Source organism: Scatophagus argus, chromosome 22 (assembly GCF_020382885.2).
Source record: "Scatophagus argus isolate fScaArg1 chromosome 22, fScaArg1.pri, whole genome shotgun sequence".
Taxonomy (NCBI): domain Eukaryota; kingdom Metazoa; phylum Chordata; class Actinopteri; family Scatophagidae; genus Scatophagus; species Scatophagus argus.
This window is the reverse complement of record NC_058514.1, coordinates 11653256-11676420: the sequence shown is the minus strand read 5'-3', so window position 1 is coordinate 11676420 and position 23165 is coordinate 11653256. Positions and strand designations below refer to the sequence as shown.

At 39.1% G+C, this 23165-nt stretch overlaps 1 protein-coding gene across 5 annotated transcripts in view; it reads left to right on the top strand.

The window, feature by feature from the left end:
* The window catches only part of tbc1d22a (TBC1 domain family, member 22a), a 105635-nt gene that overhangs the window by 59896 nt on the left and 22574 nt on the right, over nucleotides 1-23165 (top strand). For all 5 annotated transcript variants that reach the window (XM_046379796.1, XM_046379799.1, XM_046379798.1 and 2 more), the window contains 2 exons: nucleotides 4610-4685; nucleotides 12469-12596. In XM_046379796.1, coding sequence (XP_046235752.1) covers nucleotides 4610-4685; nucleotides 12469-12596 — 204 coding nt within the window. The remainder of the gene's footprint in view (nucleotides 1-4609; nucleotides 4686-12468; nucleotides 12597-23165) is intronic.

Below are 23165 nucleotides of genomic sequence, written 5' to 3'. Positions count from 1 at the left end.
AACTCTTTCTTTGTTTAGAACTCTAAATTTAGATTCCCAGCCCTCTGCGCTAGATTTTATTGCATACCAAATTTCCCTTTTATTGTTTACCATCAACCTGACCATGTGCAGTGCTGTGTCTTGCATACTGCCTACCTTCTTGAGCTGCCAATACACATTTACTGGCCCGAGACTAGAGGCCATAGATGTTCACACAAACACTCATGAAAGCAGCAAAATGAAATGGTCAGCCCGCCTGTAGCTCTGAACGGCTGTAATTGTCTGCACGTTTGTGTACACCTTATCTCAGCCTGTCATCTCTCTCATACAATCACTTTCTGTCTCTCTCTCTCTCTTACATGCACATCCACGCACAAGAGAATGACAGATCATCGTCCTGTCCTTCAGTTTATTGTCTGCCCTTTATCTTGACCTGTCATCTCTCTCTCTCTCTCTCCCTACTTCCTGCCTTCCTTCTCTCTGTCCTTATGTCTCTCACACATACGCATTCCATTGCAGCGTTGTCTTGTTTCTGTCCAACTTGCTGATAGACATCCGGTACCACAATAGGAGGCAATCTTAGTCCAGCGTGGAGTCATTGTTGTCTCTAATAGAATGGACTGAGAGGTGAAGAGGAGCTATTGATTCACCTCAGTGAGAGAGAGAGAGAGCGTTTGTATGCTCTGTGTCTGGTCGTTCATGTCGGTTAGCAGGGGCAGTTACACTTACTTGCTTGGTCAGATGTGGTGGATGGACAGATGGCAGAAGAAGAGGAGAATGTATGAATAATGAAGGAGTGTGAGTTGATTTCCTCCTGTTGCCTCAGCTGATCAAAGAGCCGACATATTGGATGTGACAAAGGGAGGAAGCAAGTGGAAGAAGGACAGACATAAGAAGTGAGAAAATAGAAAACAAGACAAAGGAATATAGGATGTGAGAGAGTGAAAAGAGAAGGAAGGGAGTGGGATTGTGATGGGGAAGAGGAGGAGATGAAACAGTTAAGACAGAGAGGTAACAAGAAGGAAATAGATAAATGTAAATGCAGAAAAAAAGAGGAAAAATTATAAAGGACATTGTTATTAGCAATGTAGTTTCATCAGAAATGATGAAATTAAAAAAAAACAAAACAAAACAAAGAACAAATCTAACCAAACAACAATCAGTCACAAAATAATATGCAGTACAGCATGAAACAAAATGAAACACCAGGGAACAAAACAAAATAGAGGAGACATAATAGCATGTTCAAAACACTTAGTCAAGTCTAGCCTCATTAACACCTCCAAAATGATGAAAATAGAAAAGTAAATGGAGAACAGAAGGTGGGAGAGGGTAAGAGTTTGAGAGGAAGAAATGAGAGGAGGGAAGATGCGGAACAATTAATATGAAGGAAGAGTCAATATTTTTTCTGGCACTTTTAGGACTCCATACCTGACAGACAGACATTGACAGAGAGAGTTATTTCAACTATAAATTTTTATTTATGTTATTATTTGAATTTATTTGAAGTTCAAACAGTTAAAATGTATTTTTTTTTTATTTATTTGTAACATACACTCTAATCATACTCATACTTCTAAATTTAATGCCTGCAACATGTTCCCCAAAAAACTCAGATAATGGTTCACCATTGTGTTCCATCACCTTTTAAAACCACACTGCATCTGGGAACAGAGGACACTAATAGTTGAAGTTTTGAAAGTGAAATTGTTTTTCATTTCTTGCTTGATATACATCTTCAGTTGCTCAACAGTACAGGGTCTCTGTTGTAATTTTGCTTTATAACACACCACACATTTTCAGTGCAAAGAGGTCTGGACTCCAGGCAGGCCACAAAATACAGAGGGGGAATAAACATGAGAACATCAAAGATGAAGGAAAAAGTAAAGATAATACTGACTGAAAAGCAACATAGAGAAAAATAAAAGTGAGCAAGTGACAGGAGTGAGGCCTATAGAGAGCATTTTAATGGTATAGGTAGTATAGAACCAGAAGAAAGAAAACTATAGAGAGAGAGAAGGAAGGGCAGTTGATTAAAGCCAGCAGCTTCAATAATGCAAATGTAATTACTTGTCCTGGTCCTCACACTTGCTTAGCACCAAACTGCATTAACACTGGGGTGGTAGAGAGAATGAGAGCCAGAGATTAAGAGAATCTCAAGACACAAAATTGAGACAAGGTGTAATAAAACTGACAAAAAAAAAAAAAAATAAAAGTAGAGCATGAAAGATGGTGGGAAGTGGAGTAAGAATGCGTGGAAACAATAAACAAACATCGCAAAAAAAAAAAAGCAGTGATAGAGAGAAGAATAGAGCCTGGCATGTGTCATGGTTACTGTCTATCAGCTGTGTATTGTTATTCAGATGCTAAATCAATTCATCAAGATACAGCACTCTTGTAAGATTAAGCTGCTTTCGGGTGGGTACACATATACTGTTATATATATGTTGTATCACACTGCAGAAAGGGAAAAAAATGTGTAATCAGCTAACATTGGCCTATATTGAACTAGCTGTAGTGTAGTTAATAAATTGTTAGAGATGGATGTGTCAAATGAGAAGAGTAGGAAAAAGAAGTAATGACACATTTAGAGGCTATGGAGGAATGAAAAAGGTGTGAAATGCTGGAGATGGAGGAAAAACAGGCAAGAGAGCATGTGTCTTCTACTCTGCCAGCCAGTGATGGACTCAGGGGGACACACATGCCTTGGTTCTGCTGAGCCTGAAGGACAACTGGAGCTGTTTATTGCTAAATGACCCCCCCCCACACACATACACACACATACACACACACACCTTCTTTCTCTCTCCTCTCTTTCTCCTTCTCATTTTCTCTCTCCGTCTGTTGGAGACTTTGCCACATCAGCTGTTCTCCAGCCACACTGAAATGACCCCTCAAGGAAACGTAATCCTTGTTGTGTGTGCGTATTTGGGTGCACACACACAAAATACTTATGTGCTGTTCTCCCTTTTTCAAGTTCAACTGACCGTTGCTGCCCACTACTGTGATCATATTCAGGTTCATTGTCTTCAAGATGAACCGAAGTTTTTCAGTTTTTTCTCCCAGAATTTCTAAAATATTTTAAGGAAATCTTTTTGGTATTTGTTCTCAGTTATATGTTAAAATTTGTAACTATGCTTTATGCTTTACATTTATTCAATTTAAGAAAATTCCATGCATGACAAGGATCCGAAAAAAGAAAAACTTCTTAGGTGTGAGATGTCTTACTGTTGGGTACGCCCCATCACGTATTAAGAGAAGAGCTATTCCACTACAGTACGCAGCCCTCAGTGGTGTCAGTCATGATGTCTGCAGTAGGTCCTTGGGTGGCGCTCTCGTCACTCGTCATTTAATTACCTCGTTTTAGAATTTAAGCTGGTCTCAAGCCTAACTACCTAAACTATCTAAGATGAGACGATTTCCCTTTTTGTATCAGTCCAACTGCCTTCACCATCTGTTTTTTGTTTGTTTGTTCTCTTTTTGCACTCCTCCCACCTGTTCTCAAACAGTAGAGCACTGCTGCTTGTCTGCTGGTTCGCATGTTAGTGAAGTTAGCCTTGTCATGCCCACAGCACAGAGAGGATAAAGCAACCTCACTGGCTGCACTCTGTCAGAACTGGCTGACTGAAAAAGAACAAAGAGAAGACTTGCTCTGTATCTTGTCACAACCTAATTGCAAAAATGTCATACCTTAACATAAAAAAGCAACATAGCAGTTTATCTCTTCTTGCACCCAATGCAGCAACTTAATACTTAAATAATCATTTAGGACAATACCCGCCTGTTGTCCAGCTATCTGCTTTTAGTCTTGCATGTGGCTTTATAGACATCACTTCTACCATCTAATTTTCTCTGCTCTGATAACCAGCTGTCATTATTCAGTCGAGATGAGGCACTGTGACTACTTGAAAGGGACGGTAATGAAATGAAACCTCAGCCATCGGCAAAGAGCCATCAGCTCTTTGAAATATTTGAGTATTGCACCACTTCATGCCGAATCTGAGGCCAGGACCTATTCACAGCTCACTTGTTATGCTCTGAGGGCTGCATTCACAGTCAGCTTTCTGCTTTGTCTTCAAGGCCACAGCCACACATGTTTTATCACGCCAGTGTTCATTGGGTAGTCCATTTTCTCTATTTACTGTTTTTAAAGGTGGCTTTGTGTGAGGTGTAAAATGGGCCCTGCCAGGTATCTGTAATGGCTACTGCACTTTTTTTGAAAATGAATTCTCAAAGTGAAAATTTGAAATTTCAAGCCCCTTGAGTGTGACTCCCAGGCCAAATGGCTGCAAAACATCAATGTGAAACAAATCATGTTAGTTTTTCAACAAGGGATCAGTTGCACAGCTTGTCAAAGAAATTACAGAGAAATCTGGCAAATCTTTCTAAGATGCTTTTGCTCCTTAGGCCTTGTTTCTATTGCTTTTTCTTGTACATTTTAATGGCAGCGCTCATCATTCACACGATCTGCTTACTAATTACAGACCTATGTATTTCTTGTTGTTGATTTTAATGAAGCTGATCATCCTTAAAGTATAAAAAAATTACATATTTCAGACCTGTTATTTTCTCTACTGCAGAAGTAACCTCAATCCATACTGTCTGACTGTCTGATTTTGATTCTCCTCAGGACAACTATACGTTTGCCCAGCCAGGCATCCAGAGAAAAGTTAAGGCCCTGGAGGAGCTAGTCAGCAGGATTGATGGTGAGTCAACTGCCTTCCATCCATCCATCCATCCATCCATCCATCCATCCATCCACCCACCCATCCATGAAGTACTTTCTTCTCACAGCTCTGCCTTTTGACTTGATTTCCATTTATTTCTTTGTCTCTCCCCTGTTGCTTCTCTTCTCTTCTGTCTTTCACGTGCATGACAACAGGCGTCTTTTACAATTTTTTTTCCGCTGTATTTTTTTAACAAACAAAAAAACATTGATTTATCTAGAATTTCCCAAAGCCAGTTATATTTTATTTTGTTTTTCATGGCCTCATAAACTGTATAACGACAAGTGTGTAAGTTTAAATTCTGTTTTTAACCCTATGAACATTTTTGAAATATGAGAATATTGTGTAGTCTGACAAAGAGTATACACACACTTTTGTACTCATGTATATGTGTGACTATACTGATAATACACTGAAAGAGGTCACAGTAGTCCTTGTACATGAAATGCATGAAACTTCGTAGATAGACGGCCTACTGAAATTGGTCTTCCTCATTCCTGTCAACGTTAACCAAGTGTGCTCGTTTTACCTCAGGGCATGAGCAAGACTATGTTTAGCTCTTGAATATCTGCATGTGACAGGGAGGTGAAGGGAAAATGAAAAATCACTAAAATAAAAATATTGTCTTAATGAGGATTTTGATTTTTAACTTTTTAATGCTTAAACTTTCTATGATAGTTTGAAATCTTGTGCTAAAAATGGATAAACTTTTGGAAGTAATATTGTTTTCGCACTTCCTCTGCTGTTTGAGTCAGTTTGTAATTACACAACGCTTCCATCGTGTCTCGTTAATTGTCATTCCACACAACTGTCTGGGAATTGTGTACGTGCTGGTGTTTATTAGCTCAAAACAATGGCCTCCTGGGGGCTGGAAGTTAATCTGTGCATGCTGAGTGTACTCTAACAAAGCTCAGTGACATTTCACACGTTCTCGCAACTTAGTGTTAATTAGCAGCAGAGCTTTTTTCTTTTGTAACCCCCTTCTCTTTTTCATTTTGTCAAAATAATGAATGTGTAAATATGATTTCAATGGTTTATATCCAAACTTATCATTGTCTCTTTAAACGTGTGTGAAATTCATAGTGGCCCACGATGCATTGCGCAAAACAAGGTCTTGTCAAAGCAAGCCTTTGTATAATGGTCATGTTCTAGGCTAACCTTGGTGCTGTCCGACATTGCTGTCACCCGCTCTGTCAGCTACAGGGAGGGGAAGAATCACCCGCTGCATTCAAATGGACGGTGTGAGTGAGAACGTCCGAGAAAGTTGGTGTGCATGTGTGAGAGTGTTGGTGCATGTTGTTGTCTGCGTGTATAAAAAGACCCTGTAAGTTTCTGTATGGACCTGTGTCTGTGAGATTGTATGCATACGAATCCATGTACGAGTGAGTGTGTGTTTCATTTCTTTGGAATAAAGAAAATAAGTTGACAAAAGAAAAGAAGAAGAAGCAAAGTCCTCCCACCTCTCGAAAGCTCTGCCATAACACAGCAAAGACATAAAAAATGACTCGACATTTTTACTGCATCTTATACCATAAGTGCCCTGTCATCATAGTTGGGGCAGAGCCATTTTATACCTCGCTAGCTTGACATTACCCCCTCTAATGAGATCACAGATAGCTTTTATCTTGTGTTACAGGATTGTTTTTCGCCCTCGACACCACATCTGTTTTTGGGAACAACGGCCTCTCATCATCTCTTCCAAAATTACCCATCAGCACTTATCAGATGCATGGTTACCCAGAGTGTTATGCAGTTCGATAACTGTTCACAACAGGCAGATGTTTTGGCGACTGGTGCAGATTTATCTGATTTCACTCGTGATATCATAAAAAAAATGTAGAATCTATTTTTCTTCGATTTTTTTTTTTTAGTTTTTTTCTTGTTTTCTTAATGTTGCTTTTGAGATTACCAATCTCATTAATTTTAGATCTTTAGACAAAATATGTTGCAAAATGGACAAATCTATCATTCTCCATTAGAGCTCCAGTCACCTTCCCAGAGAGGCAAAAGAAAATGCTTTTTCTGTTGCTATGAGGACTCTGGTATTCTGTTTCAGCCTTGAATCAGTCAGGTGTTTGATGCAAAGGCATTAGTAGTTTATTGGGTATTTGTTAAGATGATGGGAGGAGAGACAAAGGATAGTGGGAAGGCAGAAAGGAGGAGATGTTTTTGACCTCAGAGCAGCGCTTCATTGCATTATTGTTGGCAGTATTGGGTCAGCTGGGAGAGGACACTGCTGACCTGTCTGTCTCGCACCACCTTCTCTGTCGTCGTCTCTCGGCCTCTTTAAAGCGAATGCATCTAGCTCGTCTTATAGTGTATATCTGCCAGAGACGAGGAAAACACACACATATCCTTTGTATTCACAGAAAAAGAAAGAAAGATGATGTTCAGTTTTTTTATGACCCACATCCTCAGAAAAAGGGGATGAAAAAGGGGGAAAAAGTTTGGACTTGTGCTACAAGGCTTTAGCAATTTTGTTCCTCCTCTTCCTTCTTCGCTCCCTGTAACCTAACTTGCTTTTCAACTAGCTGTTGAACCCCCCCCCCCCCCAAAAAATACAATGTCCAACACAGGAATACATTGTTTTCAAATGTATCATATGATCAATATTTTGACACTTGGACAGTGTTTTCCTTACCTTTTATAGGAGCTGCTGTGTCAGCATAGCAACATTAATGCATTAACCCAAGCCAGGTTGAGATTACCCTTTTACATATTTTCGATTCTGATCAATGGTAGTAGCTATATCTCACCGAGTTAAAACTGCACAGTTCTGAGAGTTTAAACACATCGACGTGATTGTAATTTATTGCATAAAGTTGCCAGCATAAGGTTTAATAACCATAATGTCCACAGTTTAAGCCCTGGAATGGGTGGAAAAACATTACCTTCTCCCTCAAGAATTATGACTGAGATGGCGTTTGCAAAGGTGCCCCGTCCTCGACTCCATTAAGGAACATAAAACTGTAAATCTCAAATGAGCATTCATGCTAGGTCAACATTCTTAGAATGACAAAGATAGAAATATATTTGCACAAAAGATCCTGCAAAAATTTTCTGCAGGTGTACTTTGGATGTTGATTTTTTTAATTAATTTCTTGTACATTCAGCCCCATGATGTAAGCTCGAATTGAACTTGAAATTAATGAGGTCTAATTAATATCAAAGGTTTTTCTTGATTTACTTCTTCTTCTTCTTTTTAGATTCTTTTAGTTGAAAACAGTGGGTGATATTGTTGGAAGGCTTTTACTTTGAAATGTCTTTGTTTCTCTCTCTGCTTGCCACTCCCTCAGACTCCCCCTTGCTGTAATTATCCTACTTGTAATAAGTGACGCTAACTCCCATTAGCCTTGCTTGACTAGCACATGTACCTCCTCAAAAGACAAGCCACTTTGTCGGCATGCCTATAATGTTCCTCTGATCTCTTTATCTCTCCCTTATCTCTTTCTGTGTATTTGTTGCATGCAAGTGCATTAGCACAAGTTCATCAACATGCAAATTGCCCAAAGGTGAATTTATTTATGCAAATGAAGGGACACACTGGCAGCACATGCTCTTAGCTTGAATTGTGGGGAAAATATAAATAGTGATAGTGAGAGTGTATTGCATAATGAAAGGAATGGGGTGCAGTGTGTTTTTATAGGTTTGCCATTAATACTGCATCTGTATTTTACAGATGTATTTGTTTATTGTGTTGGAATGGAATGGTTTATTTGCTAGATTTACATGAATTCACACTTTGGGAGCCTGTGTTTTCCTTTTTTGTTTCTTTTTGTTGGAAAAGTTGCCATTATTTAAAGCAGTATTCAGGCCAGGTCTTGCTCTGATGTTGTTTAACCTGGCCAGAAGTCAATTGAAAAAACTTTTTCTGTCCTCCTACACAGTCCTCTAACCTCAGGACACCAACCCTATAGTGTCCCTGTATTCTGCTCTCTCTGCTTTTGGCAGCATAACATTTACATTTTTAACATACTATATTTTTCATGTTTCAAGCATTTTACATGCATTTATTTCATGATAAATTCACAGATGTCTCTCATTACAGTCTCATTTTTAATATTTTATACCAAATCTATAGGCTAATCTAAAAGTTATATCACTATAAAAGCTTTTGGATCTCTTTTTTTTGATTGTCCAATTGTAGCTTTGCAACCTTTATGAGAAGGAACTTTAATGGGTGGTACTGGCAGCTGACTGCCTGCAGCAGTAAGTGTAGTAGTAGTGCAGTAAAGTTTGAGTTAGCATATCCTTAACTGTCTAGCTTAGATCAGTGGGTGGAATTAAAAATTGCGCTAAAAAAACACCCCAGTCACTCCTAATATCTACTGTTCTGGAGGCTGTGAAAGTTTATTAACTCAGCCCCCGTCTTAATTGGATGTGAGAACCCCAGACAACATTAACAAAGATAACATGGCATTTGCTAAACAATTTTGTCCTCATCCTAAAGGACTTTGTTTCCTGTAATGTTAAAAATGAAAACATACTGTTACAAACAAGTATTAAAAATAACATGCAACTTTAGCTCCAACCTTTGAGTACAATTCTTGTTTAGTACAATCTGTGAGCAACAGTTGTCATTTTAGCTGGGAAAATTAACAGTCATTGGCTAGAGATGAGAAGCCTGCTTTTGTTTACTTCTGTCTGACATCAAGGACCCATTTTCTGACACTGGTAAATCTGCTTCTATTATCATCGCAAACTGCACATCTTCTTAGCCAGGATGGAAAGCTTGACAGGTGTAGAAACAATAACTAACGGCGGTGAGGATTAACAAAAGGTCAACTATAACCAGAGACTGGCACAAAGTATTGTGTGTATACAGTGTGGTTACTGACTTAGTGTGCAAGATTCTGGTTACAGAAAAGCAAGCAGTCCTGGACAAACAGGGCCCTGTTTAAATCGGTGCCAAAACTGGCAAGACTAAAATATAAGAGAAATGGGTAGAGGTTACATTGAGATGAGAGAGAGAGAGAGGTTGTTTTGAATAGTTGGCTGTGAAAGAGCAAGCAAATGACAAAGGTGAAAAATAAAGCAGTACTGTTAGAATGGATGGAGTGAAAGTGAACTGGTTAAAGAAAAACAACAGCATCAGAGAGAAGGAAATAAAAAAAAAGGTTTATAACTGTAATTACGTTTTATACCAAGGAGAGCATGAAGTCAGGCAGGATTGGCTTTGTCAGCAGCATCCTGGGAGCCGCTCACTAGTCACTGTACGACCTCTGACCTCCTGCTGTCCAGCCGCACTTGGGCTACAGTCCACTGTGGAGTAGCAGAGTAGCTCTCGTAGTGGCCTTTGTGGTAAACTTTAACCAGCAGTAGGAAGGAAAGCAAGACTCATCCGTCAATCAGTGTCTATGAGAGATGTCATCCTCAACTTCCCTCAGCTCCCCATGACTACGCTACCCAGTGTGCTGAGTTTTTAGTACTTCAGTTTTTCCTTTGTGTTCTTTCTTTTTATTTTGTAAAATTTAACCTCTCCTCTCCTCTCCTCTCCTCTCCTCTCCTCTCCTCTTCTCTCCTGCCATGATAAGTCCTCATAACAAATGACTCCTTCCTCTACTCCCCCACCGTGCACCTCCTCCTCACTGTGTTTGGTGAAGTTGCTAATATTAGGCAGAGCAAGTTCATTAGTGTAATTTAACATTGTCTAAAGTTGTTCTACTCTCTCCCTCTCTGTTTGGCAGCTAGCTAAGATCTGTCACCACGATGCATTTGTCGTTAATGAGCTCGCCTTGTTTATGCTTTTACAGCAGCATGTGATAATTAAACTGCAGAGTGAGAAATAATCGCTTTGTGTTTACTTCGCACTCTGCTCGTGTGCTGGAGTGTGTGCTTAATTGTTAAACGTACATGTGAGAACAATGGAATACAGGTGTCATTCAAGTGATTGCTGTGTGTGTTTGAGACTAACAATGTATGTGTTCTTGTGCCAGAAATATTTTACGTAATATTTCACCAATTAATGCTTTATTAAAGCTGTATTTGAGTGTGTGTGTGTGTGTGTATGTGCTTGTCAGTCAGCTCTGATTAAGAGTACAGAGTGTGAGAGAAGAGGATGCCATAGTTCCTCCCTTACTGGCTTTTCTCAAAGATTCTCTGACAGCTCTTTAATTACAGTTCAGTTATAATGTGTGTGTGTGTGTGTGTGTGTGAGAGAGAGAGAATGAGTGTCATGGGTTTGATGACTATGAAAAAGGGAGTCGCTGAATACTGAGTGGTATTTTTAATCTATTGTTATGTAAAGATGCATAAAACAAACATTTATCAAGAACAGAGAAAGGAACAAAGGCAGCCGCTCTGGGTGTCGCAGCCCCATATGCAGCGCATTTTCAACTGACACTGCTGCATCTCATCCATTCTTCTTTGCCAGTGTTCATGCCAGCTTGCCATACCATGACACTGACACTGATACTGACATCTGAACTTCGCACTGGCACCCAACTGAGACTGTCCGCTGCAGCGTATAGTCCCCTCCTTGTGTGGCTTGTTGGAAGTAGAAACTGCCCTCTTGAAGTTAAATTGATGCGCACAGAAGAATTCATAATCCCTATTGGAAAGAATAATTCTGGTGATGTTCTGTATTTTTCTTATCTTCAAAAAAGCATTTGAAAAGACTGGATAAACATTGACTGTGCAGTGAAGGCCTGATGTAAAACTAACACATCAGTATTAATGATGCACACATGGCCACATGATCCCTCATTCCAGTGAACATGAAACATGTAGTGTATTTTGAGGGGACTCCACACACACTACACCAGTGCTGGAAATCTGCAGTGACACCAAATGTGTATTCATCTGCTGGGAGAATAGCTATATATACGTGTATATATATATAGATATATATATATAATCAGCCAAAATAATGTATACACACATCAGGAAAAGAAAAACATGGATAAATAATAAAAGTAAAAAATAAAAGTACTTATAGATACCTCTTTTGAAGTTTGATCAAATTATGATAACACTGTGTACTGTTGTACAATGTTTTCCCAACAGATGGCATTACCCTTTTTTCCTGATGTGTGTATACATTATTTTGACTGACTTTGTATATACACGCACGTATACATACATATATATATATGTGTGTGTGAATTGTGAAAATTTAATCTTAACTAAACAAGCTTGGTAACTGCAAAAAATCAAACAAACAAGCAAAAAAAGACACATGTGACCATGGTTACGCAGAGCACAAACTGCAAACAGCAAATGTATCCTGCTTCATTGAAATACTGGCAAGAAACCCCATGGGGGTTTCAGGAGGCTTTGCACAGACTGACCTTGTATAATGATGGCCAAACATACAAGTTTAATCAGCTCATTCTGAAGCAGTAATGTCAAAAAAAATAATAACCACTCACGCTATACGTTAAATGCCTTCTGTCTTCACCTCTGGATGCTGTTGACCTTCATTATATGTGTACTCTGTTCCTCATTGGACTGACATGCAATGGCTTTGGAGCGGTGTTTAACAGTGAATACTCTCTTTTTTTCCCCTGTCAGTTTGATGTACAGCTTTTGCTCTGTTGTGTGTGCATATGACACTGACTAATTATAAACAGAGTGGGTTTGATGGTAGTGGTGACTATGAAAGAATCCATACTCGTAAATATCACCGTTACTTTAGTGAAAGCTTAAAGGAAACATTGATATCTATTATATATTTTTGCTTCTCACAGTGTAGATTTGTGAAACATAAATCTGTGTGTGACACTGTTTTGTTTTTTCTAAATTGTGATTATTATTTTGACAGAGTCTGTGCACCGTCACATGCAGCAGTACGAGGTGGAGTACCTGCAGTTCGCCTTCCGCTGGATGAACAACCTCCTGATGAGGGAGCTTCCACTACGCTGCACAATCAGACTGTGGGACACCTACCAGGTACACACACACAGAGACACACAGAACAAAGCCACTGTTGTTTTTTTGCTTTTTGTTATTTGTCCATTTCTATCTATCTGACTCTGCACGGGATCTCAAAACAAGGGATGTTCTGTGATAATAACATCTATGACTGCCTCAGGAGTGGTGATTTTGTCATTTCTGCCATTATATCCCAGCCAGCCCGAGTGACATGATACTATTGTACAGATATTTTCTTTTTCTTTATTTTTTTTTAAGAAAGGTGTTTAATCACGGCAGCTTTCTGTGCGATGGCTTTAATAATACAGCGTTTATAATACAGCCTAACTGTGCTGCTGCTCTGCCCCATCACACAGCCACGCAACTGACAAATTTACACTTAAGTTGTTAGTTTAACAGGTTGAGTTGATTTGTTCAGTGTTAGCACAACACATATGGAGTGAGATAATGCTGGGATGATGTACTTGTGTAATAGTAACACAAGGAACAGACAAAAGAAGAAGAAAAGAAGATTCCAGGAAGAAAAGGTTCAAAATGTCATTTAAAACCCTTGTGGAGGATATTTGACGGTGAGGTATGGTAAAAGTTCAGTTAAAGTTCTTTCATTCCACACATGATGAAAGAACTTTAACACACAGCAAATGTTTTGCTATTTTACTTAATGTTTAATTTTAATTTTATGGCTGCATGTGAATGCAACCGTAAAGAGCGTCACAGTGCTTACCTGGAAGTGTAGGAGAGAGCAGAAATCTTAATCCTGTTCAAACACATCAGGACCTGTTCATTCTGCAGCTCTTTCACATTTACACGCAACTTAACAGGCCGTGTCTACAGTTACTGCAGATTGTTAACCTCAGTTGGCATTTTCAATAGGAGCCATTGTCTGCTATTGATTCATAGGGTGTGTGTATATGCTGGAATGGGTGTTAATAGTCAAACCTTGAGCTGAGTACATGCAATGGATTTTCCACATGATGCAGAGGTTGAGAGAGTAATACATGTGATCGCCATGTCTGATTAAATGAGTGAGAGAAGGAGCATGAAGGTGAAGGGAGAGGTCGCTGGTGGCACTTCCGGCTGTGGTAGTTGGTTTGCATCTTCTCTGCCGTCATCTTAGCAGCAGTGTCTACTGCTGTGGTTCTTTCTCCGCCCTGTATTCAGCATCTGCAGCACAATGCTCTAACTAAAGATTATTTCCAGTATAGATCAATTTGTCATCTTTTGGTATATGTATCTATATCAAAGAAGCTATGCTTATTTTCCCGAAGCCCAAAGAAAGATCCTCAAATGGTCTCTTTTTGTCCAACAGCAGTTCAGAACTTAAAGACTCTCCATTAATTGTCATTAATGACAGAACAAATCCAACTGCAAATCCTTATATTTAAAGAGCTGGAACCAACGAACGCTCGACATTATCACTTGTAAATGACTTAAACGATTAGTTGAATATAGTTGGAAACTAATATCTTTAAGTCAGCTAACCCATTAATCTTGATTTTATCTCTGCATCTCTGTATCTCCCTCTTTTCTTGTTTAATTGGAATTGTATAAAATGCAGAAGCTTCATTTCATATTTTCCCTTTGGATTATTGTTGTTTATGTTTGCTTGACTTAAAAGTCAGACATTGCCACAGTTCTGAAGTCAGTGTGTGAAAGGTAGGATGTAGTATAGTTGCCTGACCATTTAGTCAAACATATAAATGATGAGCCTTTGTCAAATAACAGTACCTGCAAGTGATTTTTAGTTTCAGTTTTTGAAGAGCGTAAGAGGGGTTAGTAGATGAATGAGGGGCTGCTGCTTTAGATGGGTAAGAATTTAAGCGATAAAACGGAGTGCTGAAAAATGGAAAAGAGAGGGGATAGAAAGGTTTAAAGTGTCCAGTCAAAATGGGCAAGAACAGAAAAAAATGTAGAGAAAGAGAAGAGGAAGGATTTTAAAAAACTGAAAAAGCAGCTGAAGTGCTCACTCCACAGCCTTAACAAACTGTAACTTGTTAGAAGAAATACCAAATGACTCTTATCTAAATCTTCATGAACTCTGACTGAGCTTTGGACAGTGAGATAGATTATAACTGACAGGTAGAAGCCACATAACAGCAAGGATGGCATTTTTGTGTCAATTGAAACAAAGTGGCCACTTTTTGTCTCAGGAAACCTTTAATGCTAATAGTACTCAATGTGTTCAAAGAAAACGCATTCTGCTAATTAAATAGAATGTTTCAAAGCGTAGCAGATTTGCAGCACGCTGATGCTGAATATCACTGAAAAAACTTCCATTTTCTCATCATCTTATGAAACTTTGAATCCTTGAGATTTTATTTTTACATGAATTAATAACTTCATAAATTAAAGAATTTCAATATTTTCAACTTTTCAGCATTACCATTCCTTCCAAGGATTAATATTACTATAATCCTACTTACAGTAAGTGATTGCTGCCAGCAAAGATTTTTTTTCACTTTCTCTTTTCAGTGACATAAAACTGCTGGGTCAGCTGTAGCGCAGTGCTCGTGAACGTGGAAAAACGAGTCCTGAGCACTCCCGACTCCTCCGGTTTGAGTGCAGCCTCTCTACTCACATGACTTATGTGGGGAACAGTGATTAGGAACCCACTTCTTCATCAGTCCTTATTTATAATTACTGAGGCATTGAATTTTTTATTTTTTTTTTCCCCCAATAAAGGACTAATACTATATCATTACAACCAACTCCAGTGCTCTCGCCTTCAGGATGGTTTTTTCAGGTGCGTTTTGACTCAACCACAGACAGCTGGCAGGCGGTGTAGAGTTTAATAGGAACTTCTCACAGGTGTGTCCACAATTAAGAGAGTGAAATGGCAGTTAGTGTGGACTTTTCTTTCGCATAGCTAGGTGTGTCCTGATCACATTGCTTCTGGGGAGATTAAATGAGGAGTGGGTGACCATTACAATAATCTGGATCATTCCTGTAAATTAAATGCATACATTTTGAACACAGTATTATGATTATTAAGACATAACCATTGTACCTCACCAAGCTCTACTGTGTAACAGTCCCTAGGATAGGTGATGTCTGCATGGTGTCCATGGTAACAAGCTGTTGGTTTTCGTCCTGCATCGTTAGTTACGAGCTCAGCATCAAGTAATCATTCCACTGAAACGAGGGAATAATGAAGAGAAAAGAGTGAATGAGCAAAATGCAGGCAAAGTACAGTGCGAGAGACATTCCAAGAAATATGTGAAAGAGACAGAAAGTACTGTTTTTCAAAATAGATTTACATCATTGCAGAAAATAACACATCGTCCTGACATTTAGTTACAATTCATGTCTCATTTCCTCAACATAATTCAGGTCAGAACAGTGGGTACGCTGATAAATCTTTTGACTATTTTTGCTTATTTGCACAAGTACATAACACATGACACTTAAGCAAGTAATTATTTGAATTAGACAGGACACAAACCGTGCTCTCTGCATCAAGGTTAAATCTGTAACACACCTGTCCACCAACTCACTCATCTTTTTACAGTATATTGTGAAGGTTTATGATCGTGTATCCAATGCGAGTGTGGGCTACTGGAGTCATTACTATGAGCCATTAGACTCTTGTATAACCTTAGTGAGAGCTGTGTCTATAAACAAGTCAAGCGTGTTCTGACTCTCCTGTGAAGTGTTAGTTGAGGAGTAAGTTACTGTCCAGGGTGAAGGCCTTCAAGTATCTTTCGGTCTTGTTCATGATTCAAGGCAAGCTGGAGTGAGAGATCCACAGGCACATCCGGCCCCCTAAGTACCTACTCTGTACAGGACTGCTGTGGCGCAGATGGAGCTCAGCCTGAAGTTGAGCCACTCAGTGTACCATCAGCTTCAACCCCCACCCAGGATTAAGAGGTCTGAGTTATGTCTGACAGGATGAGGTCATGGTTAAAGCTGTCAAAATGAGCTTCCTTCCTTTTCTCCAGCACTCCTCCCAACATCTTCTCTACTTGTCGCCTTTGCTCTTAGCTCCTCCCAGATTTGCTCTTCTGTCCCTCCTTTACATCTGTGTCCTTACCTGTTGCTGTTCTGCATTACATTTGTCCTTAAATGACACTTATTAAAGACAGACCGCAGCATGAAACTAGGTGTAGATTTGGAGCGCTTCAGTTAATTGGATATGCTTCAGAAAATAACATGTGATAGCATGTGATTTCAACAAAACAACACCTGTCAGTGCTTTGACAAGCATTAGCTCAAGAGACGGTTCCTGAAGTACAGGTTTGATTTCTCAGTGCTCAAGGATTCAGAAATTGTCCTTGATTGGGGTGCTTTTGGTAAAACAAGCATGTTCCTTTGCAGTTGGCATGTTTTTCTTTTTATTTCGTAGCGTAGATTTCCCTTCCCGTTGTCTTCTTGTGCATTATTTCTTTTGCTGTAACTACTCTGTGGAGAACTCAGGCTGCCTTTTTCGTTGCTTTTCTTGTGGCTAAGGTTAAAATACTTGGCTCCGTGTTTGGTGTCAGGGTGCATCAAACTGTATTCCTTTGGCACCGGGACTGCCTTGTTACAAACAAGACTTACCACCTTGTCTCCATTAAGCACAAACATGTCTTGTCTGGTGTATACCGACCTCGAGCAGTAAGCCACCAACAGTCGGGGTGCATTCTGGGAGGTGTAGTTCAAGGACACTGTACCTCCATAATGCAGCATATAGTTATATTGCACTCATTATTTACTGGATCTTGTAAAATGGAGTGCTAGGCCAGATTTAACACGTGGGCGTTGAGTGTGGTCTGAATTTATAAACTGGATTAATGCAGCTTTTTGACAAATGTCCTCTAAACATGTCTGTAACATACAATGAAATCGAAAGATGTTGACCTTGTGTCTCAAAAAAACCTAAGAGTCTGAGTTGCTCTCAAATGCTGATAATAAACTGAAAGACCTTGCCCTTTGCCACTGTGCCTGTGTGTGTGTGTGTGTGTGTGTGTGTGTGTGTATGTATGTACATGTACATGTGTATGTTCCAGGGGAGATTTTAACCTGAGTGTTGTAATGTCTCCGCTGTGGTCCTCTCTCTGCGGTGTGGCCATCTGTTCAGTAGCCTGATCCAGCACAAGGCAGCCCTTGCTCTGTCTTCCTCTCTTTTTCTGTCATCTTCTCTTTCTGCCTTTCTGTCTACAGTCCTTTTCCTTTTTCTCCCTTTTTTTTGCTTTTACACTTTCTCTCTATTTATCACTATTGATCTTAAGAAGATAAAGAGAGAGAGAGAGAGAGAGAGAGAGAAAGAGAGAAGGAGCAGTGATTTAGAGCGAAACAGTCACACATACACACATATACATGCATGCATTCATGCATGCGCACACACACACACACAAACACACCTATCCTCCTCGGCAGACAGACAGACGGGTAGACAGACAGGGACCAAATTATCCCTGTTGCGTGGAGCATGAAATTAGCAAGTAGCTCAGTGTGGCAGCATTAGCATGGCTGTTAAAGGGATACCGTGACATTTTCAGCTCATGAAATATGGTCCTTTTCCATATGGACTGTTGAATTTACCAAGCAGTGTGGTGTTGTTACTGGCCGTGTTTTAAACCGTTGTGTAAGATTTGATCAAAAGTAACAAATCCTGTTGGGAAAAAAATGTTAATTTACTCCAGCAGGGGTCAGAAGATTAGCTGAGATCCAGTTAAGTCAGTACATTGTACTCACATTCTACAACTGTTGCTCTCATGTTCTTAGTAATACAGCTCTTGCCTCAGTCAGCGGTGAGAAGTAACAAAGTACATTAACTGAAATACTGCACAACTTTGAGATAATTGACTATTTCCATTTCATGCAGCTTTTTTACTTCTGCTGTACTGCTTTCCATAGTCAGATGCTGATAGTGATATTTCCATAGTTAGCACTGTTATTTAACTTGTTTTAAAAATGATCAATCTTGATTTTGATAATTAAGTAATTGTTTAACTCATTTTTCAAGTTTAGGTGCTAAAAATGAACCCTTTTGCTGTTGTGATGTGAATATACTCGCTGGATTAAATTGATGCATTTTTAGGCTCCAACTGCTGCTTACGCCATCTTTCAATTTATATACAATTTCAATGTATTTTCTCATCGAGCCTCAATTTAATGTTTCAGAACTTTCATTTCTTTCATCAAATTTCATCTTGTCTGAGGGTGCAATTTTCATTGTGAAGCATATTTTTTCTTTGATGTATTTCTAGTTATAGTTTTTATGTCCTTAAATAATGACTCCTTTCATATTTTAATGTGAACAGTTTTCAAAAAAAAAGAAGGAAAGTAAAACGTAATCAAGGAAATAGGAAATTAGGTACTTCTTTAGATTAAATGACACAGTGATTAAATGTCCCTGGTAAGACAGCTCTTTGTATATCTACAGACATATTGGTGTGTCTGTTTGTAAGAGATTTTATTTTAACCTGAAGGACACAGGATCCTGCTGAAGTTATTCCACTTATCATTTGCACAGACTGGAAAAAAATTAAATATTGCATGTCCTCGAGAATCTACCCAACACATTCAGTCTTTTTCCCAGCACTTGTGCCATAGAGATGAAGGAAGAAAGGTTGTTATTTTTTTCTTTTGGTGAATCTCATGCTGCCATTTATCTTGAATTTCTTTGACAGACTTGTTTAATCAAAAATAGAATTGCTTCTCTCAAGTAAAATCAAGAGAAATAACCTTGCTAATCACGGTGCTTCAGGTGCTTCATATATTTTAAGCTCACTCACAATTTTATGCCAAAGTCAATTATCAGACCAATAATGAAATATCTCTCAAATATGAATGAAAATCTTCCCTGCCAGCTGGATTTTTTTCCCGCTTCTGTGTCTCCAGTCTGTGTTAATGTTTGGCCTTGTGTTGACTCTGCACAATAGGACTTCCTGGAGTTCCTGATCACATGTCTGTAAATGCACACGTTCGCAAATGAAATTCTCCTGTTAGTGTCTGCCTGACACAATACGTTTCACCAAGGTAGCGTTAATGTACTGGCTTGCATTATAATGCTTCTAATTTCCTCGTCACTGTATTTTTTTTCCTCAAATTATTTTTATTTTCACATACATGCTGTATATTCTTTCTTACATCTGGGGCACTTGTGTAAGCTTTTAGCATAAAGCGATGCTGAACAGACACATCAGGGAACTTAAATGGACTAAATCCAAGGTTGGTGTTCTGTTTCCATTATTTTTTGTTCCTTTTTTTCCCCCCTGTATGATTAACCTCGGTGCTTGCCAATTAAAAACGTAGCCTAAAGCGAGACACCACATTGGAGAAGCATGCACACAGTTAATTTAGTATGTCAACTTTGGTCATTTTTTCCCCCCCTATAAGCCTTCTTCCTTACTTTTGCATCATGACCTGATCTGTCTTCATTCTTTTTTGCCATGTAGCGTTGTAATGTATCCTGCAGTCTCGCACTACACTGTGCACATTATCGCAGCTCGTCTAGAATATCTGTACAGCAGCTGATCATATCAACATTTGCCAGTCATGTTCGTGAACATAAAATTAAAAAAACAAAACAAAAAAAACTTGAAAGCTACCATTCAAGCATCAAAGGCTAATCATATTCTATCTGTAATTTTAGAGCACTTTTTATCTTTTTGTTTATCATCCTGCATCGTGTCACCTTTTCACCTTGTCTGGAGTCGGTTCGTCAAGGTATCAAGTTAGTCCCACGTCAGGCCGGTTTGTTTTGGAGGGATGAGACTAGTCAGACAGCCAGCGCAGCAGTTTAAAGACACGGTGACATTGCAATACTGCATCTCACTCATTCTGTATTCCACATTCCCTTTTCCTCCTCTGTTTACCTTTAGCCTCCAACCCTTTCCATCTCTCATGTACACCCCCTCCTTTTGTGTTCCCCCTCTCCCTACTGACTCCTCTCCCCATACCCCTATCACCCCTTCTCCCCCACTGCTTCCTCCCACCTCCCCAACATTCTCCCCTCTTTGATCCGCAGCGCTTGTCAGTCAGTCTCGCCTGTCTCAGCCAATATGGCTGCCCTGACACGAGGGGGCTGGAGGACCAGGAGGAGAAGAGGTAGAGACAGGTTTGATGGAGTCACCTTGACTCCCATGACAAACTTTATTTTGCTAATCATAATGATGTGAAAGCCTTGAGCTGAAGCAGCAGCACTGGTTGTATAGGGCAGGAGGGAGTGTCAGAAACAGAAATGGAGAAGGAGAGCGATGGGTGGTGTAAGAGGGAGAGAACTGTTGAAGTTTCATGTTGTAACATTTATTATAAAATTTGTTTTGAAAAATATTAAACCCTTTTGTGCAGTAATCATGTTGTTTAATCCGTATCTTGATATTCCATGCATGTCAGATGGATGAATTATCTTGGCAAAGGATAAATGCTTTAACTAATCTGTGCTTAAAATCTGAGACAAATAAGGCTATTGTGTGCATAAAAAAAGTCTTCAATAATTTAATTCAAACTGGAAGCAAAAACAAGTGTTGCATTCATTATTTTTGTTGAGTGTTTTCAATTATTTTTGTTTAGAAAAGTTGGGAGTGGAAAAGGTTTATAACAAGAAGGACTCCAACTAACAGCTATTGCCATTATTGTTAATTTGTTGATTATTTTTCCTTAATTTTGTTTTGTGCTCATGCACTTTTTTCTTTTTATTTTTTACTCAAGGGTTTGAGGAAGATCGCAACCACTGACTCTGACTCTGAGTGTTAAACATGACGCTGGAGCTGGGAGTCAGTTAGCTTTGTTTAGCATAAGGATTGGAAGCAGAGGAAAACAACTAGCTTACTCTAAAGATGAAAAAACACACCTTCCAGGACCTTTAAAGCTCACGTTGTAACACACGTTATTTAGTTAGTACATAAACAATCTTTTTGTTATGCTAAGCTAGCATGAGGGTTTTATCAGTTTGCTCATCTTCCTCTTTGTAATAAGGCAAAGCTGTGTCTCCCGAAATGCCAAACTGTTCCACATCCATGCCGTAACAGTGAAGTGACATGTACAGTGGTGTGTATTTTCACTCCACGTACAAGTGACTAAGCTGTATTTATATATAATACATTCCAAGTAATTCATATGCAGTACACTAATACGCTAGACTGCCATAGATGTCAAATTAATGGTGGGAGCACCATTGAAATGATATGTGACAAATCGAAATGTCAACATTACTTGTTGACAGAAGTTGTTTTCGATAAAGATAAATCATTTTTTATTTTGGGAACTATTCCTCACTGTCAAATTAATGAGAATGGGAGAAGAGTGGGTGACATCTGAAGGATGTCACAGATTGTGAGAGCAGAGGATAGATGGAGGGGTGATTTTAAAAAAGAGGGAGAGGATGAGAAAGAGAAACTGGACGGGACTTTTACAATCCCAAAGAGTTCATTTGAACTCCCAGCCATGAACTCTCACACACTCATGAAAAACTCAGAGAAGAAAGGAAATTAAAACTGAGCAAATCTTTGGGGGCTGATAAACATTGTGCTCCTGTATGCCACTCATACACTCATTCATCTGTGTTTGTGTGTGTGTGTGTGTGTACGCGAGAGCTCGTGTTTGCTTGCTTCGGTTGTTTGGATTGGAGCTGCAAGGTTATACCAACAAGCCAATCACCTGCCAGTTTACAACTCACATCACGCTACGCTTCGCTGTTCACAAACACCTCTTTTTTTCCCCCTCCATCACCTCACTCCATACCCTCTCTTTAGTGTTCACTTTGTCTGTTTTCCACTCTCTTTTTCTTTCTCTCTCTCTCACACACAAATGCATTCTCAGTTGGAAAACTCTGGCAATTGGTTTAACTAAGTGGGAGGTAAAGTAAAAGGAAACCCAAACAACAGATGCACAAAAAGGCATAGGGAGGACCAATCTGTCTCAAAAGAACAACAGAACAACTTGAGCTGACATCAAGAATATATTTTTGTCTATTTTTGTATCACACCATGTCTTTGTTTAAAGGGACAGTTCACCCCAACATACGTCCATGATTAGATGTTTCCTCATGTAGTTATATGGTGTAGTTTGGTAGGAAGAAAATTATTCCTACAGGTGAACAACATTACAGTTAACAGGAGAGTATGTCATTTTGATTTCATTTTTGAAATCTATCCATACCCCATTATGTCTTTGTTCTTTCATTTCTTGCCAAAGTGAAATTCAATTATCACAGCAGAAAAAGCAGCTTCTGTTCATCCCTGCAGAGTTATGGCTCACTACTGTACACAAATGAGTGTGGTGCTTAAAGAGTACCACTTGCTGTTGGTTACTCAGACAAAGTGGAAAATAGTAATGCTACAGCCTCCTTCTAAATAAAATCCTTTTAATGAGAAATAAAACATGATAACCATGGCTGAATAATTGGAACGTATGTGTCGCTCTGGGCTCTTCATGAACTCACTTGTGTCATAGAGACTACAGAGAGCTCTAAAATGACGCTTGGACAGTAAAATCTGAGTGTATTTTAATTTTACATTACTTCTTCACCACCATATTCTACTTTGACAGTATGTGGTGGTAACAAAACATGCTCAGATTTTACAGCCCAGGCCTAATTAATGAATGAATTCTGTTGCAAACAGTGTAAATGTGTCTGTAATTCTTCTACATCTGCATGTTGGA